An 18,811-nucleotide genomic window follows, 5' to 3' on the forward strand; every position below is an offset into this window, starting at 1 on the left:
ATATTAGTTGATATAAAACACACTGAATAGATTGTGGTAATTCATGTCTATATTACTTTTTTGCTGAACAGATGCATTTTCTGGTCAAGGAAACATTACTTTAAATAACATTTGTAAAAACCACTTTTCATATACTAACAGAAGCTTTGGACAAATGACACTTTGTATTTACAAACAGACTATGAAAGGAGTTACTGGCCCTGTAATGTGGTTGCCTTCATGGCTGGCACGCCTCCTTCATTTTTGCTCTCATGGCAAGCAGCTAAAACTGGCTGGCTTACTGAGCTCCTGATAGGAAGCCACACTTACCTAATTGGCCGCTATTCAGTCAGTTTGCTTGGCCACAAATCTGGTGTTGGCCAAGACTACAGCTATTTCATCACCTACAGGCTACATTAACTGTACTCCTTTCATTTGTTCCTTCCAAACAGCTTGGCTTCCCATTGAATTTCATTACATAATAGGAATTGAAAGCAACCCAAGGGAGAAAGAACAGGTATTTTCAGCTGTGGGGTTCATTTCTGTAATTGTCTCTCCAAGGAAGATCATGCAATGCTTACTGTGCTATCTGATAGGTGCAAGCAAAATGCTTGATGTCCCCCCGCCCCCAAGGCCTTTCTGGAACTCTTTTATATTTGTATAAACAAAAATATTGTTTTTATTTATTTAAAAATAAATAAAGCCGAGGTAATGGGCTGGATGAGGGCCAATAAACTGAAGCTCAATCCAGACAAGACGGAGGTCCTGTTGGTTGGCGGATCGGGCTTCAGGGAAGGTGAATTGAACCTAGTCCTGAATGGGGTTGCACTCCCTCTTAGGGACAAGGTCCGCAGCTTGGGAGTGCTCCTCGACCCAGAGCTTTCACTGGAAGCTCAGGTGACGGCGGTGGCAAGGAGCGCTTTCTTTCAGCTTCGGCTGATCCATCAGCTGCGCCCCTACCTGGAGAACAACTGCCTGGCAACAGTGACACATGCGTTGGTGACTTCCCGACTTGACTTCTGTAATGCACTCTATGTGGGGCTGCCCTTGAAGATGGTCCGGATACTTCAATTGGTTCAAAATAGAGCTGCCAGGCTGCTGACAGGGACTGGGTGTTATGTTCACATGACTCCAGTTCTCCATCAGCTTCACTGGCTTCCCATTGAAGTCCGGGCCCAATTCAAGGTGTTGGTTATGACCTATAAAGCCCTTAACAGCTTGGGTCCTAGTTACCTGAAGGAGCACTTACGTCCATATATGCCCGCCCACCCCTTGAGATCAGCGGGAGAGGCCCTTCTCAGGGAACCCTCCGTGAAGGAAATTAGGAGGGTAAGTACTTGGAGGAGGGCTTTCTCTGCAGTGGCACCCAATCTATGGAATGCGCTCCCCAGAGAGGTCCGCCTGGCGCCGTCGTTATTTGTTTTTCGGTGCCAGGCAAAGACCTTTTTATTGAAATGTCATTTTAATTGTTAATATTATTTATTTATTTTATTCTTTGGCCAGGGCGGCTTAATTTATACTTTAAAATTATATCGTTTTATATTATGTTATTTATTTATGATTGTGAGCCGCCCTGAGGCTTCGGCGAATGGGGTGGCATAGAAGTTCCCTAAATAAATAAATAAATAAATAAATAAATAAATAAATAAATAAATAAATAACTTCTTTTTATTGTACTATCATTATATATTATTGGTTTAATATAATGAAAACTGTCCTGAAGTACAGATGAAGGGCAGCATGCACGTTCCCAAAGAGGCAGGTAGGCAAGCCCATTTCATACAACAACAAGATGCTTCTCTTTCCAGGGATGTAGCATTACATTCAATTAATGACTCCTTGCACAATTCAAAAACCAGCTGCTACCCTTTGAAAGTGTGTATGTTCAAACCAAGACAGTTTTTCTAGGCATTTATTCTTTTGCAACCTGACCAGAAAACATTGGTTACTGGGAGGATTCAAAATGTAATAAATACATAAATTATATAATAACATCTCATTTTTTCTACCCTTGCTGCTAAGAACTGTGCCCAGTCTTCAATCATTTTCTCTTTTTTTTTTACTATAGAATATTGACATAAAATATTTGCTAAGATAAACAGTATAGAAATGCTTGATCTCTAATAGGTGGCAGAGAACCGAGATAGTAAATCTCAGAAGAAAAAATTAATGGCTTTCAAATCATATTGTTAAAATAACTAATTACCTTTTGCTTACCTGGCCAGGTACTTGTAAACACTCAATTTGGTAAGAGAAAATATAATATATTCCAGATGGCTTGATACAGAACAAAAATGCATTTAGATACTTGCAGTTGTTGATTAACAGATGCTAGTGTATGCTGAAGATTAAGTTTCACACAAGGGAAGTTATACAGCAAGTGATTGAGAACAGTAACTCAGTTGTGAGTCCTGTCAATCATGTGAACAAATCACAAAGATCTAAGTAATTGAGCTGAGTGTGATTCTTTAAGCCTCAAGGACTTTAAAAGAAAGATGAAAAAATATGGAATGCAATACAGACTCAGGTGAAGTGGTAGAGCAAATCAAACTTTGCTGAGCTTTGCCATCACTAAGGCCCAAATCACACATTACTACTAAAGCACCTATTACACACATGCACACGAGTTAGTGCCCTCCAGTATGGACTGAAAACCCAGCAAGGAAGATGCATTAACCCTTTCCCACCCTGTTGTGGTCCATTATGTGGATGTGTATGGTCCTGAGAGGGTCACTGGTAAAACATACTGCCAAATATTGAGGCACTTGCTTTAAAAGATCGCTATGAGGTGATGTAAATTGCAGGGCAGAGATCTGGATTGGGAAAGGTCAACCCCTCAAGCTAGTGTCCCAGTGAAGATTGGTTTTAATTTATTGCAGGGTGCACAGATTATATCTTATAAGCTATGTCTTTAAAATTACGATGCATGCTTTGGGTTTGAGTACTGCAATAGGAAACAAATTTCCATACTTCTGAAAGTCAGCTATGAATGAGGAGTTAAATGATTCTAATTGAGAATGGTACCACATGCTTAAGAGATCAGTCAGAGACAGACATGGAAGAACTAGGCAATGTGAGAAAATGCAGCTCTGAGCCAAAGTACAGGTCATAGTAATTGAAGAGTGTGTAAATGACGCTTGCCTCTCTTTTTACTCTATAGTAAACATGCATGGCTGTGATTCAGACTGGGAACAGCATGCTCTGAAGGATTAAATCTTCCTTTGTACATATTTTTTCATGGTTCCAATGAAGGCTTTATACACTCACACATGCTATTTTTAAATCCCCCTCTCCCAAACAGCAGGGAGGATTTTTAAGAGAAATGATGGGTGGAAGATTCAATCATCCGCTCCTGGAGCATGGTGAGATGGCTCTGAATTGAGGCCACACTCGTTATACCACAAGCATTCGCAGCCAATAGGCCACCACAGATCAGGTAACACCTTTCAAACCCCAACCCACAACGCTGCCTTCAAGCCTTGAGGCTGTTTAGCAGACAGGACAAAGTGTGTCAAACGGTGTCGTGGTTTTCTGGGAAAAACCACCAACCGTGCAGGAAATGTAGAACAATTTGGATTGGTTTCAAAAGTAATTTTACATATCACTTTTCCTTCTCTTTTTAAAAAGGGCATTATTGCAATAATTTGTTTTTTGCTGAGCAACTGCAAACTAGCCAAATGTTAAATGGAAAATGCTTGCTGACTGGCCTCCAATAATAAAAGTATCAACAATTGTTTTTATACAGAAAGAGAGAGAAAGTGATTTAAAAAAGATTTATACAATTCTCTGCAAACTACTTGCTGTTTTGTTCCATTTTCCACCCTCTTCTGGGAGAACCAAAGCCACTGAGAGACCAAAGTGTCAGAGGGTGTGCTTCATCTTAGACACCTTTCTGCCACTTCTTCATTGATTGCTCTGGGAAAGCAGCAACAGAATGGCAGTTCAGAGTTTACAAGTCTCTAGTGAATTCCACTTGTTAACTACATGCAAACGGTGGTTATTTTTAACACCTCTAATCTCTGTACAAGAAGTGCCAGTCTGTGGAATCCTACCCTTGTGCTCTATTTTGTGGATTCAGTGCTATTTAAATAGCACAAACTTCAGTGGATAAAGAAACATACATGGTATTACTTTCATCACTTTACAGGTGGAAAACTGGAGACAGTGCCCCAGGCAGAAAAATCACTGACAGACTGGAAGAATCAAACCATCCCTCCTTCTACTTTTATGATCAATTTATGTAAAGCTAATCATGTGACTGCCAAGTGAGAAGTTATATTCCTGCATATGTGGGAAAACACTTTTAAGTCACACTTTTGGATATCAAGGCTGATCTGCAGGTTTACTCTGGTTTCAGACAACATGATAACAAAAGGATTGAGTGTCAGTTGTTGGGACTGAGTCATGGGTTGATCAAATGTGGGTTCTTGTGTTGTGTGAACCTTCCGGTGCTATTCAGTCATGGCATGGTAACTATGAGCATCCATGACAAGAACTCATAGTTTGTTGTTGAGTTTTGAACTATGGGTCATTCACTATGGTTTTTATCTTGGCTAGGTTCGGACAACAAACTGTGGTTCAATGTCAGTCCACACTTGAGTGTGGGTTATCAGTATTGTATGAATACACTCCATCCTCCATGCTCTCCTTTCCTCCTCCTCCCTCTCACATTCTGATGCTCCCCATCTCTTCCTGTATTGCAACAATTGTACTTTATTACCAAATCTGGAACATAAGATGTTGCCTTATACCAGAACAGACCAGTTGTCCATCACACTCAGTGCTGTCCCTTTTGAGAGGCAGCTCTCCAGCATTTCAGGTAGACCACCCTTCCCATCATTTTGGACCAGAATGTTAGAATTGGAGATGCCAAAGACTGAAGCTAGTACCTTCTGCATTTTAAGCATGTGATCTGCTACTGAGTTAAATAATCCTTTAAATAAATCGACTGCCAAGCTATGCCCCCCTCTTTTGAAGCATTGACTGTTCCTGTGGCAAGCTTAGCCCCATTGCCTGGCCCTGGGCCAAGGAACTGGCCTGGGGAAGTGTTGTGGATACACCTAGCATGCTGCCCACTGCTGCCACACAGAAGCTGCCTGCTGCTACAGCTTCTACATACTCTGCTCTGGGGGTTGATTTGCTTGTCCCCAGGAGTTTTCTGTGAGCAACCTCTTATGAAAACAGCATTTATCACAGAGGTAAATTTAGGTGAGTAATGTGATTTTAGAAGGATAGTTACAGCAGTTTTTGTGTAACTGACGTTTTTAAAGTTTGCAAGTAATTTTCTTCCCCTTCCCCAATCTCGTATCTTTAGGAAGAAAAATTGCTTGAAAATGACAATCATTTTAGAGGTTCCTTGAGCTAAGAAGCCTGAAAAACCCCAGAAGGGCAGACTTAGGCCTTATGAAGTTATAATGAAAAACTGCTTCAAAAGTTCTACCCTTTGGTTGGCGCATAGTTAGCAGCCCCCAAACACCATTAACTTCAAGTGTTCTACTACTGATGACATGGATAGATGGCATTTTATTGAGAAATATAAGAAAATGCATATGGCAGAATTTGTACACATTGTAAAGTACAATGGGAGCCTTCAACTTCAGAGTGCATTAAAAAGGCAGCCCTTTCTCCCATTGGGGGGCTATTTATGTCCTTCGTTATTTGTGTTGCGCAACTGTGTTTTAATCAGCCTTGACAACAAGGTGCACTCTTTGCTGAGCAACTGATTTTGCTGTGCTGCCACCAGCACAACGCTTGGGTGACTGGAAGCTCTAACAGTTGAGAGAAGCTAACAGCTCAAAGGACTCACTGTGGATCCCCAAGTACAGACTTCTCCAAGCAGGGGTCCTTCAGGTTTGTTGGACTGCATTTCTCACAATTCCCAACAGACATGCTGGCTGGGAATTACAGGTGTTGTGAGCACCAGGTTGAAGAGGTCCGCCCTAGCATATAGCTCTATCATTCAGAGTCCAAGGAAAGGTCTCATGATCTTGGACAATCAATTCCCTGGTTCCCTGAGGCAAACACAACAAGCACACATGCCATCCTAATTATTACAAGGTAATTTTTATCTTTCAGCTCCCAAAGCAAAGAAGGTTGAATCTGTCCTATGGCAGGTACTTCTGTGGGTAGCTCTGTGATAAACACAGCAGGCACAATAAATGGGCTAATTGTCCTAAGCAGTTCAAATACCAAAGTGTTAGCCGAGCCCAAGAACAAACATCTGGTTATTTTGAAGTGACTTGTAAAAATTGAATGTTGTGAGGGCAAGTCTGGAGGGAATCTTTGTATTTAAACCATGGCCTGGTTTTCAAGAAGCAGTTACCATGGGGTGGCTTATTTTTCATGAAATGCTGTTTCATGTTGTTCGTACATACCCTGGTGGCTTCTCAGCTCAGCAGGACAACTTCCTATTGGGTGGTCAGGAATGGCTAGAGTGCTGCCCAGCAGGAACGGTGAAAACCACAGCTGGTCGTCACAGTCTCCCTAGCTACCATCCTCCCTCCTCATTGCCCTCTGCCCATGCTCCAAAAACCTAGGAAATTTGTGCAGTTTTTCCTCTGTTTTATTGCTCTTCCTTGAAATGTGTCTAATTCTTCATTCACTTTATTGCTTTGCCATATCATACATATATGTACAACAATTTTACTCACTGCTTAGTAAACTGTATCTATATGTGACAGCTAGCAATGGCCATCAGTGCGGAGGAAAAAAAAGCATGAAGAAGGGAGAGCCAAAAGTAGCAGGTTACTGCAGTACAGGAAGAGCTTTAGAGACAGATGTTCTTACTTCAGCAGAAGGTGAAACAGACTTTAGGAAGCAAAAGAAAAGAAGGATAGTGACAAGGCCCCAATATACTTATGGTTAAACAATTGGGAATTGAACAGTCTTATAGATCTACTACAAGTACCAAGAAATCTTTCTGCTCATTCCTGTTTTTAAATCTAAGTTTTCTATTAGAATGATCTAATGAAGAGTTGCAACCAAAATATTAAGACAAAATTCAATTACAGACTTTTGGAGAAATATTTAGGTCACTGAAACATAACGAAGCTGGCTTATAGCAATACAAGGAGAAAATACTGGTGAGGTGGAAAGAAATGTCAATGCAGATTATTCAGAAAGCCACAGCTTCCATGGCCCTGAATGCATGGCTTCTCTTTCTAGTTTTAAAATTGAGGCTGGAGGCTGCAAACCATTATTTAAAGGGAATTCCTGACAATAGTGGAACTATTCCAAAGAAAGTAGTTTGAGAATGGTAGCCTGCTACTCTAATTGTTAAATATTAAACTACTTTTACACTATTTGACTGCCAGGATTGAATAGAATCAACCCTTACCCATTTCACCAAGAGAACAGATCAGAGAACATATTCTGAATTCAAAACATAGCCAGCCTTTACAATTAAACCTAGACAAAGATTTGGGGACCATATGTCCGCCTCTCAGCTTATTTTAAGGTAGGTTGCTTCTCGCCAGTCTCAGTCAGTGGCCTTTTCTTACGGAAGGAGAGCAGCTAGAACAAACAACCATTAGGAAAGATTAAATAATGGCAGTCATATGGTATTGAAAGGATAGAACCACAATTGCAGGACATTGCTGTAGTCCAGCCTCCTCTACCTGGTGCTCTCCAAATATTTTGGATTACAACTTCTAGAATTTCTGGCTGTTGTTGGCTGGAGTTGTTCCGAAGAAAGTGCATTAACATTAATGTGCTTCTAAACAATCCATTTGTTTTTCATTGAAAATGCACACACACACACACACACATATCCCCAACAATTCCTTAGATATTTTTATTTGTATAAAACTAGCTGTCCATCTGTACATCAAAACATTGGTTCTAGAGATGCAAAGTACTTACTGCAAGATCAGTATGCTCTCCAAATTTCAATTTGCCACACTTCTGAGCACAATTCTCAAGGAACCAACTCAAAACAACCATTCACATAATCTAGTGCACAAACTTTTTGTAAAATCCACTACACACAAAAATACAAAACTGAATGCATTTTGTTTAGTAAAATATTTGATTCTTATATGATCATAGCTTTATATGATCACATATATACACAGGCTTACCCACACACATGCAACGCACCCCAAAAGTTCCAGACTTTTTTATTATTTTCCTGCTCAATTGTTCCTGTGTGTTTTTAAAAAACTGTTTAGATATTTATTATACTGGGAAATAAAACTGTGCTGAAATATTTTACAATTTAAGTATTATATTTCCGCTGTAAATACTTGGGATAGAAAGGTTAAAGTTATAGTTTGGCTGTTGAATATATGTTGCTAAGCAATTCTTATTTAAATACTTCTTTACATGTAATATATACAAAACTTAAAACTGTTGGCAGATGGGCTGTAAGAACATGAACCTCAATATGGGAATAATTATACCATCATTTTATGATCCCTTTCCCTATCCTCCCACCTCCTCTCATAAATTTAGGTATCAGGGTTCAGTACTGTCCCATTCTTACAGGAATAGAATTCTAGCATCAGTAACAGATTTCTTGAGAAATTACTTTCTTTATTCCCTTATCTTAATCTATTCCATATGCTGCCATTCATCCTTAACAGAAAAACAACACACCATCTTAGCTCTATCTTTCCTCTGATAATTCAGTCTACAATGTAGTAAGTCCAACGAAAGCAACAACACTTGGAAGACCAACAAATCAGACGGAGGGCAAGGATCAAAAGATCAATCATACCATCGTGTGTTAATTTAGCGAAAGAAGTGGCAGAGTACCTACCGTGTCTTGAGATTTATCCTTGACATCATAGACGGTTAGTTTTATTTTGGTCTCCTCACAGATAGGGTAATCTGATGGGAACGTCACGCCAGTCAGAAACAGTGGGTCTCTTGTTCCCTGGATAGCACAAGCACATAACTGAGATTTAGCAAGGTAGCAGCTGCGTGCCATGCTGCATTCAATTATGGTCAATGGCACAATAGCTATGGGATTTCAAAAGGCAATGGTTCTGACACAGTAAAGACAGATTTGTATTGCCAACTGCCAGAGCCAGAAACACAAGATGCAACGGCTCTCAGAATGAAGAGAACTGTTTCAGGATACAGAAGTTGAGTTCATGACCACTAACTGCCCCAGGCAACTACGTCAGCATATAGCAGCATTCCTCTAATTAGGAATAGCAGTTCACTGGTTCATTCATAGTCTAAGCCATATAAATCTGCAGGCATTTCATTTAAGTAGTCACATGCTACGATTTTTGCAAAAGAACCAACAATACAAGAGGCACTAGTTGGAGGCATAAATGGCTATGTAGGGGCTGAAGAGTGAATTTCCAGGTTCCCTTCCCTCTATAATATATACAGATTTTCATGTCTCCCTCCAACTGTACACACCTTCAAGTTCAACTACTATAAGGGCAATTTAAGTTGGCTTTCTAGAGGAATAGCAAAACTTTCACATCAGGAAAACCAGAGTCAATCAAAGCCATGGATTTGGCCCTTGAAGGCAAAGGCTAAATAAGAGGACACCTTGACCTAAAGGCCAAGTACCTAGACTGAATGTCAAGCATAGTCTGAGCAATATTTGATCCATTAAAGATCAACATACATTTGTATTCTGTCAAGTATTCTGTCAAGTTGGCAAGCTTAAATAACTATATATTCATTTTCACAGATAAAATGCACACTTATGTTAATGCCCTAATAAGAATGGACGTTAAAGTTTTAACCAGGCTCATCATCAGGACCAACAACAGAACTTACTTGTAGTACCAAGGCTGCACTCTGCACAATTGAATATATATAATAGCAGTACATTTGGACACACACTGAGTTCCTTTGTCTCGCTGTAAAGTAACTACAGAAAGGTATGGCTTGACTGGGGCAACAGTTTTCTAAGACAGGAAGTATGTCTAGACAGACTCAGCTCTTCTAAATTCCCAGGTTACACCTCAGCGGGTGCCTAAGTTTTACAGATTCAGCCTAAATCATTAGAAAAATTAATTTTTCTGAAAGCAATATTATAGGAATGTCAATGTGCTATGCTGGACAGAGCCTACCTAAATCTCATGTTCCCCAAGTTAGACTACAGTTCCCATCATTCCCAGCCAGCATGGTTAGAGCATTGAACTAGCACCATGATGACCTAAGTTCAAATCCCTCCTCAGCTTAATGTCTGACAATCTCTCTCAGCACTGTTTTGAAGGCAACATGAAGAAGGGGGCTTATGCTCTCTTGAGCTCTTTGCAGGAAGAGCAGGATAAATACTACCATTATATAACATGGTGTTCTATTTTCTTTCTTACTTTTACTGATTATAGGTACACTCCTACCATGGTACAAGAAAGTTGAAAGCATCATTTATGTTTAAATGGTTCTAAATGTATGTTTTGAGCAAGCCTTTTTCATCATGTCAAAACAGGGGAAGACTATATATAAATAGAACAGTTATTTAAGCCCTTCTTTTTTACCATAGTGATAAAAAGGAATGTAAATATTGTAAATACATTTATAAGCTGCAACCTAATGTAGCAGTGCATCAAAAATATAACAGAAGGGTTCAAGCTAGCAAGCTGTGCCCTCCCTTCAACACATCATAAGCCTGACTTCCTTCACTAGTAGTTTTCTTCCAGAAGTGTTTCCCTTCAATCCCAGCCAACAAGGCCAATGGGACCTTTGGTTCTTTAGCTCTATGCTCAACACTTTGGATCCTCAACATATAAAATGGGAGCTACAAGCCAGCATATCTGAAAGGTACCAGACTGGATAAGACTGCTATAAACTATTAAGGGCTCAAGCCCCTAATTCCATTTCTCCCTCAGTTTTTCATTTTTCTTAGTGAGATAAACTGTTGCCACCCAATCTTTGAGTTGTAACCACAGAGTCTGACGCTTCAATTTTGCTTCACCTGCTTTATAAAGGTGTTAAAAAAACCAAAACACCTTGTGACCCTCTCCTAGGCACAGGGAGTCTCCAACAGATTTATAGTCACAAAGGACACACTTTGAATAAGGGGTCCAGAAGGCTGCATGCCCCAGGCAATGTAGAGATCTCAAACAAAAATAAAGGGAAATATACACAAGTTTTTTTTTAATTGAGACGATAACAAGAGAATGAAAGAAGAAAAAACAAAATGTGTCTCAGTGAGTTCTAGTTTATCATAGGAAACAGCAAACTAATGAAGAAAGTTTCCCCATGAGTGGTAGGAACCTTTGTGGCACATGCATGTTGGGCTGTTTGGAGGGTTCCTACAAAAATATTCTCAGCTACACAAAGTTCTCAATCAAGACTCTGTGCAGGCAGAACCCATGTGTGTTGTCACCCAGTCTTGGAGTTCTAAACATAATACTCTAGAAGTTCTTGTTGTGCATGTTTGTATTGTAAACTTTGTTGTATGTCGGGAGTGAAAGAACCATGCAACTAGTTCTGCATATCGAAGGGGATCTTTTCCTTTCTTAATCAAAACTATCCTCTTCGACATAGCAAACTATTTTGGAAAACCAGGGGACTTTCAAAAGCAGGCTGTGTCAGCACCCAGATGTCTACTCTTCAAAGAAAGAAAGTGTGACACCCTATCCAGCATGCCTACAATGTGACACACGCGCTGGTGACTTCCCGCCTTGTCTTCTGTAACGCGCTCTACGTGGGGCTACCCTTGAAGATGGTCCGGATAGTTCAATTGGTTCAAAATAGAGCTGCCAGGCTGCTGACGGGGACTGGGCGTTATATTCACATGACTCCAGTCCTCCGTCAGCTTCACTGGCTTCCCATTGAAGTCCAGGCCCAATTCAAGGTGTTGGTGATGACCTATAAAGCCCTAAACGGCTTGGGTCCTGGTTACCTGAAGGAGCACTTACATCCATATACGCCCGCCCGCCCCTTGAGATCTGCAGGAGAGGCCCTTCTCCGGGAACCCTCCATGAAAGAAATTAGGAGGGTAGGTACTCGGAGGAGGGCTTTCTCTGCAGTGGCGCCCAATCTATGGAATGCGCTCCCCAGAGAGGTCCGCCTGGCACCGTCGTTATTTGTTTTTTGGCGCCAGGCGAAGACCTTTTGATTTAAACGTCATTTTAATTGTTAATATTATTTGCTTATTTTATCTGGCCAGGGCGACTTATTTTATATTGTTAATTTGTTGTATGTATTATATTTTAATTTTATGTTGTGAGCCGCCCCGAAGCTTCGGCGAATGGGGCGGCATAGAAATGTTTTAATAAATAAATAAATAAATAAATAAATAAATACAATGGGCTCATTTGGATCCTGGCCTTTGCTGTATCTTATAATCAAATTTTAAGCCTAATACTAGTTCTATCATTTTATTAGGTTTATCAACTTCTTTGAGGGCCATCGCTGGCATACAAAGGAAAAGGCAAATTAAAGGAAAAGAATGAGAGAGAGAACCTCAGCATCCCTATGATGGGAAGGATTCAACTTGTGCCTAATAGTTTGCTCCAACAAACACAGTACAACATGTCAGCAGTAAGTATGGCTCCTTCCTGCAGTGTAACAAGCTGTCTGATTCATACTTTCAGGAGTCCTAGTAGTTTAAATCATGCATTAGCAGCCAGAATATCACTCCAGAAACACTCCTTGGATGCATCAGACATTGTACTTTATTGATCAGAACTTAATTTGGATGCATTTTCATGGGGATCCTATTTTTTTGCCTAAGAAACATACAGCCAAACTTCTTTACAGATTGGTAATGGAAAATCAACTCTTTTTGTTCCCAAAAATAACATTCTGAGGAACACTTTAGCACTATTCAAAGGTACATCACACACTTTTACAGTTAATCCTGTAAAATTTACAGTATAATGTGTAGCATTTTTTATGAAGTAAGAAGTGCTGTGTTTCAGATGCTGTAGATTACTGAATACTAATGTTTTCTTCACCAAACCCCATATTTTCTACATATTTTATTTTGAATTCCATACAAACCAGTACTTCCCTGGAGCATTTTTCAGTTTACATATGAAAAGTTCAAGCAAAATTTTCACAGGCATCACTGTGACTGTTTGCACTGCATGTATTCCAACATTTTTTTTTTTTTGCTTTGCTTTGCTTTGCTTAAAAAACAACAACAACAACAGGAAAGAAAACTTAGCATTTGATGACTAATGGGAATGGAACAAAGAAAACAGCTCACCTCCACAATTTCCGTACTTGCATATCTTGTTGAATTTTGCTCCCCTGGATGTACAACTGTAATCTGCACAAATGTATTCAGCTTTCGATCACGGGTAGGAGCCACTAGATCTTTACACGCTGGAAATGGCACAGGATGGGAGGGGAGGGGGAAGGAAAGAAGAAAGATTCCCGTGAAAACAAATCCCAGCAAACCTCCTGCTTGGTGGCAGGGCAGGCAGAGCTATGTTTCTGACTTAAAGCTCTAGAGACTTCAGCTGATTTAGCAGAGGAAGTCCTTGGAAGTACCTTACAGAAATAGGAAGTCACATGGTACAAGCTAAAATGAGATTTCATTTCCACTAACCATCTATGCAGCTCCTGCAAGGCTTCCCTATGGAGCTGCTTCAGCTCTTGCAAACAGGCATGTCTACAGGCACATGAGCGCACACATGTTATATATAATTGAAATACATTCATTTGTATCCAGCCTCCACGTTCATGTATCCAAAAGGATTACCTATTGCACTTTCCAAGTAACTGCCATGAAATCTTTTTCAGGGAGTCCAACTTAGTCTTTCTTGATTTCAAAAACTGTTTGAATGTTTTGAGGAAGTCAAATGAAATGCTGTACTGGCTGTATTGATTTATATTCTCCAGCAAGACCGAAGATTTCTTGACAGGGTTAATCACAGTATGAAGCTTCCATCTGAAAAGCAGTAACTCTTGCCAATCGCTGCTGCTATCTTACCAATCTTCACCCCCAGCAACCTTCAACACAGTTTTGTGCTTGCAACCCCCTATTTTTCACAAAGGCCAGATACTTTGCCTTAAGGTAACTTTTCTATTGAAGGAGGAGTCACATTTTCTCAGCCTACAAATCACTAGTGGAAACCTGTGAGTCTACCCTATGTCAGACCATTTAAAGAGTTTTTTTTAACTGTTCAGGGACTGAATTCCTGTGTATTTAAAGGCACTGTTCTTGTTCTCTCTCTCTCTCCCTCTCTCCCTCATTACATTTATATTCTATACTTTTCTATCTTTCAAAGAACCCAGTGTGGGTTACATGTGTCTCCTTTCTATTTTATCCTCACAACAACCCTGTGAGGTAGGTTACTTGACTCAATGCCTGACTCAATGTCATCCAAGTGAGCTTCAGGACTGCATGTACACTAGAACCTGGATTTCCAGAGTTCTAGTCCATTCTAACTACTATACCACACAACTCTCTACTTTTAGGGTCACTTATATCATCAAAGCTACTCCTTTCTATGCAACATCTTGCTTCTGGTTTCACTGCATCAAGGAGGAGCTTCACTATTGTTAAGAGTTTCAGAAGGCCAAGTGATATGAAGGAGATGCTGAAGTATATTATTAATCTGTTTCTCAGAGGAAAAACAGTTTTTGACAATTAACTGTACATTTCACAGTGGGCCTACCATTTACCTTAATGTAGTTATGAAAATGACCAGTTTAGTTTTTCTTGCTCTAAAGTGAGGAGTTTATCCAGTTGCTCTCAGACACACACACTGAAATGTGTTTTCTAAAGCAAATGACAATCAAGGGAAAAAAGAAGCACCTGTAACTATATCTTTCTATGGTGGAAGGAAAAACAGCTGGAGTGGTTGGACTTTCAATAGAAAAAATGGGTTAAGAAGCCCTTTTTATATTCCCTGCACTCATTTTTTCAATCAAGCTCTGGTTCAGCAGATGCATTATACTAACCCTGTTACAAAATAAAATAATCATGGAACTACTGCTGACCCCTTCACAAAATACTATGTCCACATTTGGCCACGACAGTAAGCCAGAATTCTAAAGAACTGTGAATACAAGCATACTTTTATGATCAATTGCTTTAATGGTTCCTCCTGCCAGCAGAACCAATTAGACAAGCCAAAGACTCTTCATTTGTGTTTTGTTTAGCATAATGTCAAACTTGGAATCTCTAGTTTCTTGCTCTCCCAACAAGCCAGTCATAAGCTAAGAGTAATCTTGGTTCATACCCTGTTTATACAATCTGTTGATTCTGATTTTTTTTAAAAGTTCCCCAAAGATACAGAGCTATAAAATCTATATTGCAAATTATCCAGGGCAAAGTCCTTGAAGGATAGGCTGTACTAAAATGAAAACAAAACTTAACAAAAGTTTATCAGAGCTGTCTTTCTGTTACACTTAGAGGTACAAACCTACCCATGTTTAGATAGAGACATGCCCTCTTCCAGTATTCCCCAGCCATACCCCATTCTGGCTACGGAATTCTGGGAGCTGTAGAATTTGTTTGTCTAAATATACATAGGACTGTACCTTTAGTAATTTTAAATCTGTTATTCTATGGGTAGCAAGAAATATATGAGCTGCCCACAAATGTCACAGCTTACTAAATCAAGCCGGCTATAGAAAGTGTGAATAAAACTGCTAATAGCACTCCAGGAACAAAATAAAGACCTTGAATACACAATTATTCAGTCTAAGCTGCAAGACCAGAAAACTGTACTGATTTCAACTGTTTGAATTCTAGGAAGCGCATGACATGTCAAGGGAAGCTAACTGATTATCCAAACTGAGAGCAGATTAAGTTAGAACTAATGGAATCACCCTGTGGAATGGGATATGGCACTAGCACAGGGTCTTGTTGTTCAAATGCTGTGCAACAATCCCAAACAAGTGGAAAACCTTGCCTGGAACAGTTTCCAGTTGTGATTTCACCACCTGTCCATCACATGTCAAGCATATTAAAACAGATGGTTCCCAAACAAAAAGGAAAACAACTGGGAAACTGATGAAGACAGCATGATGTGCCTTAGTGTCCTCTTCTGTATCTTTACTCATAACAGTCTATGAATCTCACATGGGTCTGAAAACATTTAAAGGTACAGATGAACAATGGTCACGGCATGTTTCTAGGGCAGTGGTGGCAAACCTATGGTATGCGTGCTGCAGTGGGCACACGGAGCCGTCTCTGTTAGCACGTGAGCCAAGTCGCCCCAGCGTCACCCCGGCAGCTGAGCATTGGATATCTGCACACACAGGGCCATGCGCATGCTCAGAAAGGAGTAGCAGCACCAGGCGATGATGTCACGAGCCACGACTCATTAGCAGCAACTTGTCCGAGCTTTTGCATGGCCAGTCAGTGCGCTGCCAAGGATATACATATATTTGCTTGGACTGGCTGTGAGTTGTTTTTTCTAAACTAAAACCTGAGTTTTCAGCTTTTATTGCAATGATGGCACTTTGCGATAAATAAGTGGGTTTTGGGTTGCAGTTTGGGCACTCGGTCTCTAAAAGGTTCACCATACTGCTCTAGGGCATCCTTCTCCAGCCTGATGCCTTCCAAATGCTTTTGACTTCCACTCTCTTAATCCTATCCAGCATGGCCAATAGTCAAGGATCCTGGGATCTGTAATCCAAAGCATCAGAGGGACATCAGGTTGGAAAAGGCTAGTCTAATGAGATGAAAATCATGTCCCCACTCAGTAGTCCCCGCTCAGCCATGAAGCTCACTGCAAAACTCTCAGCTTATCCATCTCACAAGGTTATTGTGAGGATAAAAGAGAGACAACGTAAATCATCCAGGGCACCTTGAAAGAAGAAATAATAAAGTTAAAAACCTGATTATGCAGTGGTGATGCTGTTTGTATATGGGTTGTTTTGTGGAGATGGAATGCATTAGAATTAAAAGAACAGAAGATGTGGATTGCCTTCCAATTCATATATTATATAGCTTGTATAAGTCAGAAACCTTTGCAAGGTTTTGCATACACTGAAAATTGAATTACAGGAATGGACTGGTAGATGTAAATATATATTTAAGATATATGATTGTTTTATTGTAATCTTCTCTTCACTTTCCCTGTTTCAAGCCTGTGTATTATTGTTGTTGCTATTTCTATGCTGACCAAGTTCTCGGGGTGGTTTACAACAGCAAATAAAAGACAATAAAAAGTATAAATAAAATATAAATACAAAATAAGGTTGCTTACCTGTAACTGTCATTTCCCAAGTGGTCATCTGCACAGTCAAACATATGGGAACAGCATCTGTGTGGAACCAGTTTTTGGAAGATTTGATAGCTAAGATTTGCTTGTGGTTTGTGGTGGCTGGGTTCAGCATGCAGGAATTCCTGCAGGAGGAGAGATGGGAGCACTGTGTGCACCTGGGTGGGCATTAGGGGTCTTGGATCTCACCCTCAGAGAGGGAGGTAGTCAGGGCATCCTTGTGCAACATTACCAAGGAGTCGGGTTGCAGGGTCTTCTATACCAATGGAGATCGGCTTAAAGTGTTGGAGTGCTGAGACTTTGCATGTTTCTTGCAGCCCTCAGTCCTGGCTGAATCTAATGTCTTAGCCACTCTGGCTTTCTCAGCAAGTTTGTTTGTCTTGGCAATCTTTATGAATCAGCCCAGGGTTGGCAGAATATCTCGGATGGGGGCTGTGGCTAGTGTTGAGGCAGTGGGATCAGGCAGAGAAGGCAGGGCTTCCAAAGTGGAGGGGCACTTGGTGGGCATGGGGAGTTGACTCCATGGAGGGCCCTGCTCCAAAGTTCAACTCTAAGGCAGTTGGCCCTTTGCTTCCAAGCAGTACTGGCAGGCCTCCCCCATGTGGCTCTCGCCGAGGCGCAGTGAATGGTTGCCCATTAGCAGCATCTTTCTGCAGCAGCAAACACATTTTCTGAATAGGGCATTGAGCACCATTGTAGGGTGAGGAGATGCATGAGGAAGGAGAGGGAGGGTTGTGGCAAGGATCAAAAGAGATACAGGTGGAGTGATTTTTTTTAATATATAGAAAGAAAAATTATATATCAGAAAGGAATTGAGAAAAAAATGGAGAGAGGGAGGAGATCTTGGTAAAAGAGACAGAAAATAACTATGGAAAAACAGAGAAAGAACTTTCTGATGTGCCCACAATGGCAATCAAAGAAGAACCTAAGATTGGGCTGGAAACCCTCCCTCACACTGGGGAGGGGCTCCTACTATGCAAATCTTCGTATATAATATTCTCAAAACAGGCTCCATGCAGGTGCAGAGTCCATATCTGTGATGCACAGAGGACAGCAAAGAAGAATAAAAACATCGTAAAGGAAAATCTTTAAAGCCAAACTGAAAACCAAATGTAAAAAGCTACAACAGATTGACCAAATTGAAACACAGGACCTGTTAAGCACATGGTTTAATATTCCAATATATTACAAAACACATTGCCACCCGCAGAGGTGGCAATCAGAAGCAAGTCACAGATCTTTTTATTAATATTATTTTTATTATTGTCTTGACATAAATAAAATACCAAAAAGAAAGGTGTCTGTGTGTGTGTGTGTGTGTGTGTGTGTATAAAATAAAATTGTCAAGGGATTTTGAACAGTATAACCAATACATTCAAGCCCACAAATTTCAAGAATACCAAAAGCAGACCCCAGATCTTGATCAGTGATTATTAGTGGGAATATTAAGGGTCCTGACACTCCCATCAAAGGAAGGCTAGTTCTTCGCAAGCTTATTCAAGTTAAGACAGATTTGTTATGGGAAAGACATCTATTGGTGGAGACAAAGAGAGGCTTCACAAATACTTGAGAAGGAGATATTTATGTTAGTGGCAATACTGAAAAAACTACAGAGGAATTATTTAAACATCAAAATTGGTGTTCCAAACAACAGCTAGAGGTATGTGTTCTTGCTTTGGTGGTTAAATATAAAAATAGGGTAACTGTCATGGTGAAAGTTTATGCTA

General features: G+C 40.3%; 1 protein-coding gene across 11 annotated transcripts in view; it reads right to left on the reverse strand.

The window, feature by feature from the left end:
* The window catches only part of INPP4B (inositol polyphosphate-4-phosphatase type II B), a 307,638-nt gene that overhangs the window by 161,355 nt on the left and 127,472 nt on the right, over positions 1 to 18,811 (reverse strand). For 10 of the 11 annotated variants that reach the window (XM_044430729.1, XM_044430730.1, XM_044430724.1 and 7 more), the window contains 2 exons: positions 13,109 to 13,227; positions 8,738 to 8,854 (listed from right to left, as the gene is read on the reverse strand). In XM_044430729.1, the coding sequence (XP_044286664.1) occupies positions 8,738 to 8,854; positions 13,109 to 13,227 (236 nt within the window). Of the gene's footprint in view, positions 1 to 8,737; positions 8,855 to 13,108; positions 13,392 to 18,811 lie in introns of those variants that run through there. The other variant, XM_044430734.1, reaches the window with a different exon arrangement.

Source organism: Varanus komodoensis, unplaced genomic scaffold, assembly GCF_004798865.1.
Source record: "Varanus komodoensis strain SLA01 unplaced genomic scaffold, ASM479886v1 scaffold21, whole genome shotgun sequence".
Classification (NCBI taxonomy): Eukaryota; Metazoa; Chordata; class Lepidosauria; order Squamata; family Varanidae; genus Varanus; species Varanus komodoensis.